This window comes from Pagrus major, chromosome 3, assembly GCF_040436345.1.
Source record: "Pagrus major chromosome 3, Pma_NU_1.0".
In the NCBI taxonomy this organism is placed as follows: Eukaryota; Metazoa; Chordata; class Actinopteri; order Spariformes; family Sparidae; genus Pagrus; species Pagrus major.
Window position 1 is genome coordinate 6,410,491 of NC_133217.1, and position 17,813 is coordinate 6,428,303.

At 40.6% G+C, this 17,813-nt stretch overlaps 4 protein-coding genes across 5 annotated transcripts; 2 read left to right on the forward strand and 2 right to left on the reverse strand.

Annotated features, from left to right (window-relative positions):
- The first annotated feature begins 83 nt into the window (after positions 1 to 83).
- On the forward strand, positions 84 to 6,954 carry LOC140994047 (protein naked cuticle homolog 2-like). Of its 2 annotated transcripts, XM_073463632.1 has the most exons (9): positions 84 to 199; positions 297 to 323; positions 411 to 490; positions 4,635 to 4,683; positions 5,052 to 5,131; positions 5,848 to 5,943; positions 6,045 to 6,180; positions 6,286 to 6,426; positions 6,521 to 6,954. In XM_073463632.1, exons 1-9 carry the CDS (start codon positions 175 to 177, stop codon positions 6,940 to 6,942), a joined length of 1,056 nt encoding a protein of 351 aa, XP_073319733.1. In that variant the 5' UTR covers positions 84 to 174; the 3' UTR covers positions 6,943 to 6,954. The 2 variants fall into 2 exon arrangements, with proteins under 2 accessions (XP_073319733.1, XP_073319732.1); XM_073463631.1 differs by having other exon boundaries at positions 297 to 490.
- Positions 6,955 to 8,811: 1,857 nt separating this feature from the next.
- On the forward strand, positions 8,812 to 11,228 carry lrrc14b (leucine rich repeat containing 14B). The gene is made up of 3 exons (XM_073463471.1): positions 8,812 to 9,087; positions 9,267 to 9,895; positions 10,550 to 11,228. The coding sequence occupies exons 1-3, from the start codon at positions 8,812 to 8,814 to the stop codon at positions 11,226 to 11,228; spliced, it is 1,584 nt and encodes a 527-aa protein (XP_073319572.1).
- Positions 11,229 to 11,815: 587 nt separating this feature from the next.
- On the reverse strand, positions 11,816 to 13,486 carry uqcrb (ubiquinol-cytochrome c reductase binding protein). The gene is made up of 4 exons (XM_073463472.1): positions 13,437 to 13,486; positions 12,542 to 12,610; positions 12,273 to 12,439; positions 11,816 to 12,021 (listed from the first exon to the last, which is right to left on the reverse strand). Exons 1-4 carry the CDS (start codon positions 13,453 to 13,455, stop codon positions 11,944 to 11,946), a joined length of 333 nt encoding a protein of 110 aa, XP_073319573.1. The 5' UTR covers positions 13,456 to 13,486; the 3' UTR covers positions 11,816 to 11,943.
- Positions 13,487 to 14,312: 826 nt separating this feature from the next.
- Positions 14,313 to 17,537, reverse strand: mterf3 (mitochondrial transcription termination factor 3). Its single transcript, XM_073463156.1, has 8 exons — positions 17,461 to 17,537; positions 16,293 to 16,621; positions 16,011 to 16,163; positions 15,654 to 15,843; positions 15,310 to 15,457; positions 15,064 to 15,135; positions 14,811 to 14,972; positions 14,313 to 14,699 (listed from the first exon to the last, which is right to left on the reverse strand). The coding sequence occupies exons 2-8, from the start codon at positions 16,612 to 16,614 to the stop codon at positions 14,505 to 14,507; spliced, it is 1,242 nt and encodes a 413-aa protein (XP_073319257.1). The 5' UTR covers positions 16,615 to 16,621; positions 17,461 to 17,537; the 3' UTR covers positions 14,313 to 14,504.
- Between the last annotated feature and the right edge of the window lie 276 nt (positions 17,538 to 17,813).

Below are 17,813 nucleotides of genomic sequence, written 5' to 3' on the forward strand. Positions count from 1 at the left end.
ACATCTCAGTCAAACTTTCAGGCTTCACCTCGCCTGTAAATCTCCTGTGTGTGTGTGTGTGAGTGTGAGTGTACGACCTTGTTGGGAGATGGATGTTTCACAGATGACATTTTTATTTTTACCTCATGCGCTGGGCATTATGAACTCTCCTTGATCTCATGAACAGGCACGAGTATGGGCAAATTCCAGTCCAAACTCGGTGAGAAACTTTATTACAATTGTTTTCAGCGTTGTTTTCAAAGATGGAATCGTGTCTGACTTGTATTATATTTCCTTTCCCCTCATTATCTGGACAGCATCGAAACGTAGACAGAATCCTGAAGGTAAACACACGGATGCTGGACAAACAAAACACTTACTTTGTACCTGTGTTTGTGTTTGTGTTCTAGTTTGTTTTCTTATTATTGCAGGTGGTAGTTTGGCTTCCAATGTGCTGAGCTGTCAGAAGGAGCCGGAGCAAATCCACATCCACAAAACCAAACTGACAGAGGTAGAATTAATTTATTTATTTATTTTATCATTTATTTGGCTGATATGTTTTGGTATAAAAAACACATGTACAAATAAACTCTGAGGGGACCCACCTGAGAAGATCCTATGATGCTTATTTTGGTTGTCTTTGGTCTGGTATTGATTGATTATCAGATGGCTGGCATAGTGATGGATAAAAACCAATCAGCACCTAAAACTGGAGATTTACTAATGTTGTTCGTTTAGCTCTGGAAAATGTACTTAAATGTTTTTCTCGTCTGAATCAAGAATCAGTAGTCTAAGGATAGAGGATGTCATAGTTCTTGCTGTATTAATACAATTATTTTAAACTGATAATATCTAAAAACACCAAAGGATTTAAGGGCAGTTTTCTCCCCCAGAACATCCTCTTAAATGTGTGAGAGTTGTCTGTACTCATACTGAAGGAAAAAAGCAATACAAACACAGCCATTAGCAGCCATGAGTGCCAACAGCTTCATCTCAGTTAAGCCAGTTTTGGGATAAACAGTATTTTCTCTCATCACATCCAGGGAGACATAAAAGGTGTTTGACGGCAGTAGTATATTTATTCTTCCGCCCTTCCTGCTCCATCTCTATAAAGAGACTTCCAAGCCTGTGAAGTGCGACACGGCCACCCCCCTCCGAACAGCAAGGTCTTTATACCCGACTGAACTGAAAAAAAAAAAAAATTCTCCACATCTGGTACTGCTTTCCTGCTCCAGACACACAGACTGAGAGGGGAAGGGGGTGAGGGGAAAGATGTAGGGAGCGGTGTTTGATTGCGTAAATGGCATCACATGTAGACTGTTGGCATTAATGATGCAGTCACGTTTTGGGCTTGGATTCTGTAAGAGAGAAGAGAAACTGTTTTCAGCATTATGTTTCATTCTATTAACTATAAACACGTGGATTTGATCTGTGGTGGAAATAAATGAGAGATGTTTTGTGTTTTTAAAGATCACAGGGACAGTAAACTCACTTACCACCCAGCATGGTGTTTTCACTTTTCTTCGGCCTGTTTGATCTTTATCTGCTAAAATCATGAGATTTTGTATGAGTTGAGTCAGTTTTGTCCATTTTGAGGTTTTTAAAGTGTTAGAAGATGAGGATATATGCGAACCGTACTGTATGGGAGTTCTGGAAAGTTCTGCTGTTTGGAAAAAGTCGTTTAAAGGGTTGTGGTGGAGTTTGGAGGGCTTCCTGCAATTTCATTTTCCAGCCTGTTATAGTTTGACACCTCATGACACCAAAGAGGCCTGCAGAGTTGTTTAAAATCCATTAAAAGGATTACTTGCATAAATATGATGTTAAACTAAACAATGATAGTTTTGACAGTAAAAACATGCAGTAAAAACAGAAGACTAGCCCCACTTAACTGAATGTATGCGTACTTACCTGTCAAATTCCAGTGAGTCAGGCTCAGACAACATCGCTTTCCAAAGAAACATAAACCTGTTTGCTCTGGTATGCTTTCTGGATTGTGTGTGTGCGTGCGTGTAGGGACGCTGCAGTGTAGGTTTTCATAAACACTGTGTAAATATTGTACCAGCAAACATCATGAGCAGGTTTTTTTTTTTATCTCTTCATGTGTCAGCCTCGTATCGTCTTACATAACTGACAACTACGAGTGGTTACTGTGACTGCCAAGCTCAAAGAAAACTAATACACTTGTTATTTTGTTTGCCTGGTTAGTCCACCCCTCAGTCCAGTTGTCCAATTCACAACTTTTGTATGATACGAAAGAATACCCTAGGATACAATACGATAAGATATAATACAATACAACAGAATATGATATAATACATCATGATAGAATCCGATACAATGGAAATACTATGCGTTCATTTTTGTGATTATATCAAGTTGTTCAATTAAATCCTCTTTTATTTTGAAAATCCCTCCAGAATTTGTATTTTTCTATTTCTCTCTTTCCGCCCAGGGGAGCCGGGGTTCGCTGGTCACCTGCTCTACCCACTGAGCCACAGCCGCCCCTCGGCATGTGGCTCAGTTCCACCAAGGGGAGCCGGGGTTCGAACCAGCGACCTTCTACCCCGGCTCCCCTGGGCGGAACTGAGCCACATGCCGAAGTATCCTTGAGCAAGATACTGAACCCCAAAATTGCTCCTGACGCGCAGTTGGCACCTTGTGTGGCAGCCTCTGCCGTCAGAGGGCCCTGCGATGAGCTGGCGACTCGTCCAGGGATATACCCTGGCCTCCGCCCATATGAACACTGGATTTGGCCCTAGTAAGCCCCGCAACCCCCCGAAAGGGGGGATAAAGCGGCAACATTCCCGCGACCCTCACGGATATAGCGGTCAAGAAAATGAACTGAACTGAACTGAACTAAACTATTTCTCTCTTTCTCTTTGGGTTCATATGGGTGCTAGAAATCCCTGACAACACTTGAATCTTTTTAATGTGGTTTGAGAAGCACCTAGAATTTGTTTCTTCCTTTAATTTTTTTATGTTTTTAACTTATCATTCTTTTGTCAGTCAGCACTGAAAAGCAAGAGATAACTGAAAGCACCAGCACGGCAACAACCCATCACTAACGTCTCACTGATACTCATGAACGATAAGATGAGCGTGCTCGTCTCACACCACACACACACACACACAACAGATCTCCACACCCTGTGCTCGCTGCCTGCCATGCTCTGCCTGCTTTGATGCTGGGTGTGATTTCCACTGAAAGAGGGCTGCGAAGTGGTTATAGGTGATGCAGGTAGCAGAAAGGCGTGCTTCTTTGAAGAATCTGTCCCTCATTATGCATCATCCATCCATGCATCTATCCTGATATCACAAGTGTTAGTGGAACAGTAGCTGCCTTTGTTTCAGCAAGAATGACGAAACAGTCTTCCTGATAACTTGATACCTGGATGGGAAGTTTTACTGTAAGACACGGAGAGATGATGCTCTGATGACTTCTGTACCTGGACTCTAATATTAATGTCAACAAGCTCCAATGACTGTGGTTTTTAGGTGTAGAAACATATTGAAACCAAGCCCCACTTTTTGTCTGACATGTCCCAATTACCTTGGATTACACAAAAACTACTGAACAAATTTCCACCAAACTTGGATGGAGGATGGTCTCGGCCCAGAATCGACCCCATTAATTTTTGCTGGGGATCGAGGATTGTTTTTCTCACTCCCTCTTTAGGGCATTTTCGACATTTTTGGTAACTTCTCAGGGAATAATGCATGGATCTTGAAGGCGTATTTAGGTGGCTGGTATTTATGAGCGAGTACAAAAGGCGAATGTTGGGCCTTGGTGGAGGTATGTGCTCTACTGAGTGTCATTCAAGTGTCCATAAAGGGCACGTGAATTATGAGACAACCTTCCTGAAAACCTTCACCACACAAAAGCTCTTTTTATTATCAGTAGTCTCGCTAAGGTTCCTACACCTTATCCAGAGTCAAATTAAAGCTTTTTTCAACAGTTTGCTAGGAGAACTTGTGCCAAAAACAACCAAAAGAATGTTTCTAGACAGGGTGAGTATGAAAAACTGTAATCTGAAAAGTAACTAGTAGTAATTAAAGCTGTCAGAAAAATGTAGTGGAGTAAAAAGTACTATGTTTTCCTCTGAGATGTAGTGAAGTAGAAGTGTAAATTTGCATAACATAGAAATACTCAAGTACCTCAAATTTGTACAATGCTTGAGTAAAATTGAGATGGCAACAAGGTACATATGGCTCACCTGTGAAACTGTCTGGAATTTATTGCCCCTATTATTGTGATTTTACATTTAATGACCATATGAAACTTCAGGGACACGACTGTTACGTGTGATGGGGAAGAAAAGGTCAGGATGTCAACATTTTAAAGGGTAGAGCCATCTAGGAAATGTCCAAACCATCACTGACTATTAGATTTTTCCTCCATCTCTCGCTCCTTTGCTGCTTCACATTCTTTCCGTGTGTTTTTAGGAAAATCAACAAAGATCACTTGACTCCTTCATTGTTTAAATATATTGGAAACCCCCGATGTTCTCCGATTGTTCAGCATTGCTCCCATCTGGAGAACAAACCACACTCTCATGGGATATGAAAATCACTTAATTGTTTCCTCTCTTCATGCCCTCTCCCTCTCTTCCTCATCAGCTCTCCATTAATGTACAACTCTGTCACTTTTCTTACAGAACTTGTACGTAGAATTGAGGGAAAACAAGTCCGACCGTGACCCCAAAGGTGAGAAGAGAATTTCATGCGTCACACTGACATTGCACACTTTCTTTGTATTATAACAACATCAATTATTATTGCGTAGAGTTTGTGCATTAAAGAAGCTTGAAAAGTTATCTCCGTTGCTTCCAGGGAAAAGAAAACATTGAAATGAGAAGCATCTGTTTTATATTTGTGAGGGAAAGCTTCGACATTTGGATTTAACAGCTTTTAGTTTCCTCTCTGCCAAACATTTATTAAAAACATGAGCTGATGACAAGTAATACATTCATTACAAAGACAGCATGTAAACACAATAATTCTAGTTAGGCTACCGTCAAACTGTGAGTCTATTGGATGTTGATAATCACAGTCCAGCTCTGTGTGTTTTTTAGTGGCTCTGCCACCAAAGAAAGCACCTGATAGAGGCAACAGCATCCACTTCAGGACAAAGAAGAGGAACAGCCATGTTGGTGTGAGTATATCTCTGACTAATGAACCTTGCGTCGAACATGTGCAAATCATTTTTGTCATTTCCAAACAACTTGAAGCACCAGATGGGCGGGACTCTAATGTGCCGGAATAATTATAGTGCAGATTACTTGTAGTTGTGTTTGTGTTTTTTTTAAAGCTCTTTTTTTTTCTTTTAAAGTTCAAGCATGCAACATCACACATCTACGTAAGCCCTGATAGGCAAGTGAGGAAAAAACATCCTGGTGATCCATTTTAATTTTTCCCCCCATTTTTTTTTAAATGAAAAAATAGCAGTGCATAAAAATAAACAAAATGCAAACAGTCCTTCTTATTTATTGTAAAAATCACTTGCCAAAATTTGATAAATCAAAACAACAACAACAACAATAAGAAGAACAACAAAACTTAGAATAATGATCCTGGCAAACTTTTTTTTATTGTGTAAAACTTTTTTGCACCTGTTTTCACAAATGATTACAAAAACACACAAAAATTAAAAATGGATCCCCAGAATTTTTTCCCACTTGCCTTGTGTGGCTTCTGTCCACATCTGATACTAATCAACAATGTATTTTTAAAATTACACACAGTGGTTCAACTCAGACGCCACATAAATTAAATTAAACTTTAATTCTACCCTATGAACTACAGAACTGCAGCTTAAGTTTTATTACAGCTGTAATAAGTCTGTTTTCCTGACTGTATGTGCTCATCCAGGTCACAGAGTGTAACGTGGTGCTTGATGAGGACACTCAGCAGGAGTGGGTCTTCACTCTGTACAACTTTGACAACAGTGGCAAGGTCACCAAAGAGGTAGGCTTCTTTTAAACATTAGTTTAAATTAAGTACAGCTTTAAATAGTGTGCTATGTGTATATATATGTATATGTTTATGTGTACGTGTGTGTTCTGCAGGACATGTGCAGTCTGATACACTCCATTTATGAAGTTTTAGAGGCATCAGTAAAGCAGCCTTATGGTGGCACCAAACCCCTGAAGATAAAGCTGGTTGTAACTCCGTCAGCTGACCCAGAGAAGACCTCGCAAAAAGGTAAATGTTCATTTGTATTATCAGTCCCTCAACAGTGGGATTTTACTTAACATCTAATCTGTCGTTGCTGTGATGATAATGATCCTCTCTTATTGAAAACTGCAGCAGAGAAGGAGCAGAGTGCATCTCAGGAGCCAGGAACACCTGAAACAAGACTTTATTGTGCGGATGAAAACATAGAGCGCAGAAACCACTACCTGGATCTCGCTGGCATTGAAAACTTTAGCTCCAAGTTTGACAGTACAGGTATAGAAATTTCTCGATTTATTTTCTATAACATTAAAGGTTTTTCCTTTGAAAATACATTAAGATCTAAGTTGTTTTTATTCCTTTTTTACAGAATCTCCCTCTCAGGAGCCCAGACAGGATGCTCACTCTGCTCTTCAGCACCATCCTATGGTGATTAGAGAGAGCTGCATCTCCCCTGAGTCTCCCAGAGGCCTGCCTGCCCCTCATTCACTGAAAACAAAGGTCATCTCGGTGGGAAAAGACAGGAACGGAGGAGAGGGAAAGTACTTCAGGCTACATAGCCAACACCCTGCTTCATGGTACCACCCTTGCCAGCATACACCACAGCGGACTCACAGTAAAAGACTTCGCTCCAGGGCACAAGACAGTAGACCCACACCGGGTGGAGATAGGGAGATATTTTCCCACCTGCAGCCCTCATGTGGAGCCTTGGCCTCTACCACCAAGAGACATGAGCACCATCACCACCACGAGCACCATCATCATCACCACCATCACTACCACCCTTCATAAATGCAATTTAAACACATGTGAGACAGGTGAGAAGAGTTGGTGTTGGTGTAGCGGGTCCTTGAATCACCTTATTTATATTCTAAAGTCATTGTTATCTAATGTCAATACAAGATAATAAAATATTACCGACTCTAGATCCAGGAAGGCCAGTTCAATGTTAGCTGAATGCTGCTTTTATAGCCATTTAGATTAACAGGTTCCATTGACGTAGATTGCCACCTTGTAGAGATACAGGCCTGTATTTTAGTCTAAAACATGCACATTACCAATTTGTTCTTTTTAAACATTTGAATATATTAAAATAATGTAGAAATATCTACACAGTACAACTTAAATAAAAAAGAAATTTTGTTTATTCTGACTCGGTTACATATTTTCTTTCTGACCAAAAACATGTATCATTGAACAAATATTTAATGACAGTGAATACTTTCTCAATCTGGGTAATGGTAATTAACAATTTCTCCTTTAATAGTTACCTCCGCCAAGGAGGTTATGTTTTCACCCATGTGAGTTTGTTGGTTTGATGGTTTGTCAACAGGATTACACAAAAACTACTGAACAGATTTCCACCAAACTTGGATGGAGGATGGAGAATACAATACAATACACAAAAAGTCCACACTTTCATTTCTTGTCTATTTTATGCACAGAAGTGACAACTTTTACTCAGTAACAGGAAGACATTCACAGGAGACAAGATTTTCCTGAGCGTAAAATAAAATAGCTTTGCAATATATTCTGCATTTCTGGACTCAAAATGTTGTTTCTGATTGTATTTTTCCACATCAGTGGCATGATACAGACATTATAATGTCACACTGAGATACATTTACCCAAACATCAAGCTTTCCTCAGACTCCAAATGCGCACCAATGTTCATATGGGGAGAAATACCTCATGGAAGAGACAGAGATACCCATCGCTGAGTTCCAAATTGCATACTATTTCTTTTTACTTTTAGTCTGTCCTGCAGCTGACATTAGAAAGTACACACTGTTGCATGCAGTAAGCATACAAGTGGGACACATTGCTAATAAAATAACATCTTGTACTTTGACCCTCTTGTTCATACATCTGCCGCAATCTGTATTAATTATACGCATGCTCTCATATGTCAGTGAGCTGTAATGTACCTGCTTCCCCTGCATGGAGGATTGTGAGTCAGAATAGCCAGAAATGCACGATCGCTTATATACAATGAAATGCGACCAGATGCTGGAGGCTACCCTGGTATTTCTGGCATACTGCATATGACATACTATCTTTTGGGGTGTACTAAATATTTTTCTAGCTTCAGTAGACCATAATGGTTGCAAACATGTGTCATGTAATTTGATAATGGCAAAAGCCATTTGCTGAGGCAGCTTTTGGGAAAAGTAAATATACCAAAAGGAAAACTAAAGCAGCTTTGCATCACAAACTATCTTCTCGAGTGCATTAAACTTTTGCAAATGATGTTTGATGTTTCTGCACAGAGACTTGATTGTTGTTGCTGCTATTTCTGCTCTCACAACATTGTTTTCTTTTGTGCATTGTGTCCGCCTCACAGAGAGGTGTGGATAGCGATAAGGCTCCCTGTGCAATTCAAATGTTGTTCCTACTAATCTCTCCAGTGCGTGCTGCAAATAGACACTGTCCTCCCCGACGAAGGACGTGAGGCAGCTGTTTCTATTAATAGCCTCAACCCACTTACTTACCACAAGACCCCCATGCCTTGCTCCTGTCTCGCCACAAAAAGCCTGGGCCTAGACACATGCACAGCGACAGAGGAAAACAACAACGCAGCAATCAGAGAGGAGGCAAAACAAAGACGAGCAGAGCTGTTTGACTGCAGCTCTAGCCAACAACCAGGAAACTCACAGAAACATGAAGTCACTGCGATTCCTTGCTGCTGAGGGCTTCATACAACGTGGTCCCGCTGCTCTGGAGAACCTCAGTTATGTGTCTTTTAACCTCTACCCACTTATCTTCAAGGCCTGCTACCTCCATGAGCAGGCTGTCTTGCTGCATGGTTTGGTTCAGGCGTGGCCCCTTCCCGATCTAAATCTCCAAAGGCTCCTGGGAAAGACAGTTGACTGTGAGATGGACCTCACCTCCCGCACCTGCAAGCTTTGTCTGACAGCTATTCTAACTGGCTTAAAGGTATTACAATGGTCTTGTACAACTTTTAATATCCATGTCATACTCGTGTTTGAGTTCCATTTTCTTGTGCCATGTTTTCAGATCTTATAATTGTGGCTTAAACACTCCTTATTTAACATGTTAGTGTGTTAAAATGATCACAAATTGACTTTTCATCCATTTCCTCTTGTTTTCTAAAGGAGTATGTACTGTCACCTCCAAAAACCTACGCCAAGAGCCTGCATGTGGTGGACCTGACTGCACTGAGGGATGTCGAGCACCAGGCCTGCCCCTGCCAGTCAACCCTGGGTCGATGGGCAAGGACCCAACTCCTCACCAAAATGTGCTATGAGACCGTGGTGGCCATGCAAGCCAGCGATGTGCCCCAATCTGTCTTTGAAATATCTATCGATGTCCATCTGAATGGCTTCATCACAGGCCGCAACTATGAGCAGGTGGCTCAGGTCTTCCTCCTCAGCAGCTACTGTCCACTGAAGCTGCGTTTCGTTGGTTTTCGGGCTGATTCCCTCACTCTCAAGCAGCTGTTCTACGTTCTTCGCCTAGCAGAACCAGAGTCCATCTCAAAGTTGGAGGTGGTCCACAATGTTCCCCTGGAGGCTGTACACTTGGAAGTGCTGCTGTCCAGGGTGGAGTTCCCCAAATTGCAGTCTTTGACCCTGCCAGCTGGAGCGTTGGATGTGAGGAGGTTGGGCTTTGATGATGAAGATCTGCTGGCCACCATTGGCAATCTGCTGGCACAACTGAGCAGCCTGACTGAGCTCTTGGTGGGTTTCTCCACTCTGACTGGACACCTGCGCAGACTGCTAAGGTGAATACATGGAAACAGTCAAGGTGTCCTTGTTTGTGTGTTTACTTGTGTGAATGAGGCGATGGACAGCGTTGATGTCGGTCTTTCATGCACACCAAAGAATCAAGAGCTTTAATATAGCTCAAAATAATCACCTTTAACCAGCGTCACGGGACACTGCAGCTCTGAGGCTCTTGTTTAACAATGGGAAGTATTTTGTTTTTAAAATTGCTGACTTGATGCCAGAGTGAGGACAGACAGCTGCACCTGGCCACAGCAGCAGGTTAGAGAGAAACCTGCTGGATAGACTTCACAGACCTGTCGATTAAAGTCTGGCATATAGTTTTAAAATACAATTATAAAATGACCTGAAATTTCCCTTTTAAGCATTTGCTACAGTGCTTACCAGACATAATATGAACCTACTCCAAAAGGATGTACCTGTAATTTTACAAGCATTTTCATTTTTCATCGTATTCTGCAACCTGAATAGGATTTTCATGGTTAGGGTTTGTGGTCCGGCACCAATCCTTTATGAAAAATCTTACATGAAGAGGATACAAACCCTAATATGCATCTGTCTGCTAATCACTACATAAAAAACTTACAATTCTGTTACCACTGACCTTTTATCCTACACACATTCACTTCCTTTAAACTCTTTTCTTTACCCAGTCCTCTCAACACTCCTCTGCAGTGCTTGGAGTTGGCCAACTGCTGCCTGAACCGATTGGACATGACGTACCTTTCCAACAGCCTCCACAGTGAGGCCATGGTCCAACTGGACATCAGCGGACACAACATCTTCGTCTCTTTCCCCACCTGTTTCCACAAACTGCTCGGCCGTTGCTCAGCCACACTGGCCAGCCTGGCTCTCGAAGAATGCAACATAGAGGACGAGCACATGGACGCCTTCACTAATGCTCTGGCATGCTGTCAGGCACTGGAGGAGCTCAAACTCCTGGGAAACCCTCTGACCTCTACAGCCCTGCTGCGGTTATTCTCCATGCTCTCTGCAGGCTTTCCAAAATTAAAGTACATAGAGGTACCCGTTCCCCGTGAGTGCTACTCTGAGGATGTCACTTATCCTCTTGATGATGCAGTCCTACTGCACTACGACAAAGATCTCTTTAAGGAGGTCAGGGGCCAGCTGATGGGGATCCTGGATGGAGCGGGTAGAGGGAGTGTGGAGGTTTGCACCCCGCTCATGGGGGCCTATGACCCAGACATTACTGAAACCAGCAATGAGCTGGGAGTGTCCATATTGAAATCTTTTAACAGCGTCGTTGGGAGCTTTATTGGAACCATAACTGATGTGAACGAGAGAAGATCACATGCTCAGAAAGATAACTAATGGATTAATAAACTAAATGGACTGACAGAAAAAAGATCAAGATGAACTCTCATTGGTTACACGAGTCTAAACATTTGTGTAAAGCAGACCTGAATCTTCAAAAGTAATGTTTGTAATTTTGTTGACTTTGAGTGACCCCTGCATTTCTTGCTTTTCAAAGCTGTGTTTTTAGGCTAAATGAGACTATTTATTTTAATGATGCGCTAGTAGCACTTTTCTGTACATGACTTAAGGCCAATAACTGGGAAATCGATCCAAGTAAACTAGATTTATTAACATCAGGACCACCATCAACAGAGGATCTTAATTTTTTTCCTCAGTGCTTCCTATAGTCTGTAAGCTGAACATGTGCAGTAAAGCTAAATGTAGCTACTGTAATGATTATGGTAGATACTTGAAGTTTGCCTGTGTGTCTTACCTGTATCTATTGTACATGTTCTAGTGTCTGTATTCTGGTTTAAATCTTGTATATAACTGGATTTGTATTGGTAAACTGTACAAATTTGCAACATGGGAAAGATCAGAATTTAGCAAGTTTGCCATTTTGTTTTAACAATAAAGAAAATCTCAAAACAGTGACAAGTTAATATTTTCTAAAATGTACATTTATTTAATGAGCATTGCCTTATATAGATCACATTTCAATTTAAATATTACATCAGGGACAACAGGCATCGACCAAAGACCAGGATCAACAGCTTTGTCCATGAACCGTCTATTTCTTCATCCACTCCTCTTTTTCTTTCCTCTCACGGATCACCTCATCCACATATGGTGTCAGGTAAGGGACATCCTAAAGGAAAAAGATATGAAGACAAATATGAGGTTAACAAATTAAATCAGGATATATCAATATCACAACTCAAATGATCCTGTATTCTAACATTTTGCATACTTTAGGCAGGCGGAGGTGCTCACATAATGTGAAATGATGATGAGAAAATGTACTATTCTAAACTACACACCAGTAGGTGGGGAAACAATGCAGTATAATATTTTGTCTTTACATTAAAAACATTGTTAAATTAAATTAGTTTAATGAACCTCTTCATATTTTGTCCACATTTCTTTGGGGAGGATCTGCTGCTTCATGGAGAGATCCAGTGCCCTCTTCGTCCTGAAGGTCCTGTCATTGTACTGGTCCTCTGGAAGCCTCCTGATGGCCTCTTTCACATCTTCATCCTCATAGATTGTGTCATCACGCATTAGACCTGGTACAGAAAACATGCAATGATGAAGATGATCATATCCAAGAGAACATACTCATTCCAGACAAGCATGTTTCATGAGACACAGTGGCAGGTTGAACTTACCCAGCTTGTTGAAGCCACACAGGTTGTAATACCATTTGCGGAACCCAAGCATGAGCCTGCCTGTCGCGACTAAAATTACAAAACAGACGCACACAGACAGGACAGGATCAGACAGGCAGCACAAGCTTCGCTTTAGGGAAAGGCAGATCTTACAATTATGATCAGATGTGCGGAGGCAGGAGTTCTGACAGTGAAGCAGTATTACTACTACGTTAGCACAGTTGTTTTTCCTTGCACGTGTTTTAGGTGGCATTCATTATACTACAAGATCTATCTATCTCATGTAGGCTCATGCTAAATTATGACACTCAGTTGTGACTTACAAGTTATTAACTATGTTCAAACTATCCTATCTAATAAAGACAATACGCCTTGGATGACAAGCAGCAGATAACTTGTCCCACTGAGATCAGGTTACGTGTTCTAGTGCTTTGCAAAGACAGATGGGACAACATAACAGTTAGCTTTAATGGTAGAGAGCTAACATTGACTTGCCAGGCATCCGAGTATAGTTGTTACAGCATAACACCGAACTATAGCTGGACGCAATAACAGCTGTTTGGTAAAATATCAAGAAACCTTAATCACTAAATTGACAGCAGCCCGAGTGTGTAGTTGTAACATGTATTACGTTTTTTTTTACTGTAATAAGGAACTAGCTTTCACTCAGCTAACGTTAACCTAGCTGCACCCTTAGCATTAGCCCGTTAGCATGGGGACACTAAAGGACACACACAAGTCGAATGCTGTAAAGGGCGGATTCATCCGGGAAAATCAACGTAACGCAAAACAAATTGCTGTATTATAACATGTGTCCCACCATACTAGTACTCAGCCATCTTAATCGAGTTAAATTAAAACTGGAAATGTTAAGAAAAGAGAGATGTTGGTTTACCTGGTGCCCTCGACGCCATTTTTAACACTGGGAACGACCGCAGTGCCTTATGGGTAAGGGTAGGGACGGGCTATTGCACAACTTACATTACAGTGTACAGCTTATTTGGAAGTTTCTGGAGCAGCAACAACCTATAAAATATATCAACGTCAAAACAGGCCAATCCGTTCGTACAAAATTAACCTGCATAATTTATTGTCATTGTGTGTATTGAACTAGCTCATTTTGTGATTTGATAAAGAAGTAATTTAAATCTAAAAGATAGAGCAATCAGTGTGATCATAATAGTCATACAGATCCTTTACCGAAGAAAAAGTGCCAGTAATACCAGAATGTATCTAATATTCTATCCTATATTATAATAATTGATCTTATTATAAAAAGTATATTCATTATATTATACTGGAAAGTTAAGATCTACAGCATAACAATGCATCATACTGTATAAGATTTTTGTTTTCTATGTAATTTCTAATTCTTCGGACACTATTGCTGTTGGACAAATGTAGTGGAGTAGAAAGTACGATATTTCACTGTGAAATTCAGTGGAGCATAAGTATTAAGAAGCATATGTAATGGACATACTGTAGTAAATTGCAAGTACTTTGAAGTTGTAATTTAATACACATTTTGAGTAAACGTACTTCGCTACATTCCACCATAGGAAAAAAATGAGCCAGGTCCCTTTGACATGGAAAATTACAATCGACTCACATTACCGACAGTTTTCAATAGATGATGGAAATTCATTTATCCACAGACCCTAAACTGAAGTAAATTTTTTGCAGGTACCAGAATGAACATAACTTTTCCCACATTCATTGTCTCTTTAGATAGACAGTGATGGTAAATAAGAGTAGTATTTCAGGCAGAAGAGACGATAAACATTGTGTATATTTATTAAACATCACATTTACAAAGCGAATTTCACATCATAACTGATAATCCAGTTAATGCTATATATGGCTACAGACTTTAATGTCTGCATGTATCTAACATTATGGTATTTATTCTGTGTGCTTGACCTATTGTTTTCTGAAGTCCTTTTTAACGTCCTCTCATGAAGAATCAAAGTGTCTTTTGGAACAAATAAAAATCTTCCAATGTGGCCAAAGCCAACTCTGTGCAAAATGTCTCATCAGGCAAAGACGCCAGGCGGTCAAGGGCGATGTAGCTGGGCTGAGATGGGTCATACTGAGCCTTTCCAAGGTACTTGAGGAACAGGTGGCGCTCTCTGATACGCAAGTACTTTGTATTGAGGACCTGTGGGAGGATATATCAGAGGTTCAAGTTTAAAGTCACGAAAATGACAAAAATACATAAGGAAATAAGTTTATACTGGAAACAATCAACAACCAACTACTCTCAATCTACCTGTGGGAACTTGGTGATCAGATGGTGGGGCACCTTCATGGTGTTGTGGAGGAAATCAAATGTTTGCGTTAGCTTCCTTTTATTGGCTGTCAGCACTTTTGGGATGGCAGTAACAATGTGTTGAATCTCATTTTCCTTAAAGCCGAGCTCTATTTCACACACCTGTGGAAGACAATTACAAAAAGTATTTAAACACAGCACCTCAAAGTAAGTCAAACAACATTTTTCGATAATATCTTCTGTCATTTAGTACCTTCAAATTTTCTTTAACAGGCTCCAAACTGCAGCACAGTAATCTTGGTAGACGAGCTACAATGTTCCGTACCTGTGGAGGGAAAGAAAACTAGCAATGATTTCTTTTTCTATCAACAAAGTAACAATTTATCGTTCATTAAAACAACCACAAGACACTGGATATACACTGTACAAAGACAATCATGAATTCTTGTTAAGACACAAACATGGCACGGCTTCTACTACATGACTTGAAAAGTATTACGTTAGAAGCACTGAGGCTGAGTTGCTGCTGATAAAACCCCAGTCTGTTGTCCAGCCTCTTCACACTGAAGTTGAGCAGATACGGAGCTCTGGACACCATGGATGCAACAGTCTCAGGGCTGAATTTCTTTGACTTGAGATAGTTCACCCTTTGCAAAAAACAGAAAATGGGAACATTATTAAGACTGCAGAGGAGAAAAATGACTTGACTTGTCACTACTGAAGTGTATAGTACATATGGTTACAGTCGCTTGAGTGACTTATCTCAGCAGACTGATTGATTTGAGAATTTATAATTTTGGTAAATATAAAAAGGCATCTATTGTTTCCATCCCTTCATCTCACCTGGCATGTAGATTTTCCAAACTCTCTGTGAGAATGAAGGGGTTGTGTGAGATGATATAGCCAAAGCGAGAGTCCTCCACCCCGATGTCTTTGAGAAACAGCAACCTCGGGGCCACATCTGTGTTGAAGTTGAGCCTCAGCAGCATGGAGCCTACGTTGGGCCTTTCTTCAAGCTTCCACAGCTGTACACCTGCAATAAGAAGATGAGTGTTCAGAAATGTGTAGCCACCAAAAAAGAGAGATTTGTCATCCTTTTCAGAGCATTGCACAGATCATAGTAGATCCAATATGTTTCCAAAAAACAAGTCAATTTGATTTACATTGTTCTCAACAATATTTTTAAAGTGGTTTCATTACCTAGCTGTACCAGTTTGCTGAGTGTCTCAGACTGATCAACATAGTCTCTGAGAGAGGTGGAGGCTGGAGGCATGACAGAAGGAACAGATATGCTGACAGCCTCTTCATTGCTGATCTCCTCTAATGCAGATAATTCAGCAGCTGCATCCAGATCTGGTAGAAGAAGAAAATATAGAGAGAACAATGTATTTATCTCCCTCTCAAGATGTAGTGAACATTTAAATTGAATTGCTACATTAAAAGAAAATGTTTTTCTGGTCACGACACCACACCAATACGTACCTAATGAAATCTGGCTTTCAGTCACTGGAACAGCATCTCTGATTGTTACAACATCCGCTTTTGACAGTTCCTTAGCCTCAGTTGCCAGATGTGTGGTAGAGAAGTCACTGGAACAGAACATCTGTTGCTTCCACCTCTGTCTTGCCTGAGTTGTTGTGCGATTCCCCCAGATAACCGAGGATCCATTTAGGATTTTCGCAGGTAACCTTGTGACTGTAGTACAATGGCGAAGTTGAGTTGAGTACCGCCAGGTACTCGCCACTGTCTTGGAGCAAAGAAGACTTCTGCACTGTAGACACAGCTGTGTACAGGATGCAGCCATGGTGATTCTGCAAGAAAAAAAATATCACGGTTGAGGGCCATGCCATTCAATGTGTCCACCCTGTCTGATACAATCAAGAGCATTTCTTAGAGCTCCATACCATCAAAGCAAGTTTTTGTAGTATCATCATACACAATCTTGACCTTCAAAATGTGCTCACTAGTATATAGAGACAGCACTTAGACACAGTGTCAAGAACAAATTTAAGGCAGTTTCAAATACAGAGAAGAGCAAACTTAAACATTTAATCATACTGGCAAGATTTGGACAACAAAATATCACTATAGAGATCAGATTTTAATCTATTCTGTGTGAATTAATTATTGTATGTAAGGTACTTTACAGAGATGGTTTTATCTGCATATTAGAGTAGAGTTACTTATAACTATGAAAGGACATTGTCATTATTATCATTACAACTACAATTAAAATACTGAATGAGCAGAGGACATGCTATTACAGAATGGGTGAGCTGCAGTACAATAACATCATGTGGTACTGCAATGTTATTCCAAGGGAACTGTTTTAGCGCTATCTAGAGGCTAACTTAGCTAACTTAGCTCAGCTGTTCATGAGTGTGATGGCTAGCATAAAGAAACGAAGCGCTAACACCAGTGCCATTCATACATATATAGAATATTTTACCTATCCCATGTGGTATTTCTGAATGCAGGTAGGACATAAAACATAATTTAGAGTCTGAATCGTTGCCCTCAACAGGCTAGCTCAAGATGTTAGCTTGAAGTGGATGCTTCAGTAAATGTAGCAAGCTTTCGGAATAGTGAGCCTGGAGGAAAAACAACCAAAGCCAACATTTCATTTCAGACTGTTAAGTCTTTTACTCACGATTTTTGATCCTAACTATTTTATCCTCGACTCGGCTCCATCATCCACCGGAGTGTCGCACAATGTCAACTGTTCTCACGTGCATATTAATGGCAGGACTTCACGGAAGTGTCACAATGTGGGATGTACCACAATGACGTATTTGTGGGTACCACCATATACAAATAATATACTCATGTGAATAGACAACAGAGATAGCTGGATTTAATTACATGAGGTGGGAATATTTAGAAGTTTAATTTAATTGTTGTATATCCGGTTCATACTATTTCTTTTCGTGAATACTAGAAGACGTATTTTCACGTCCAAACACCCCCATTAGCTGTATGGTTCAGCCCGTCTTCAGAGTTTCT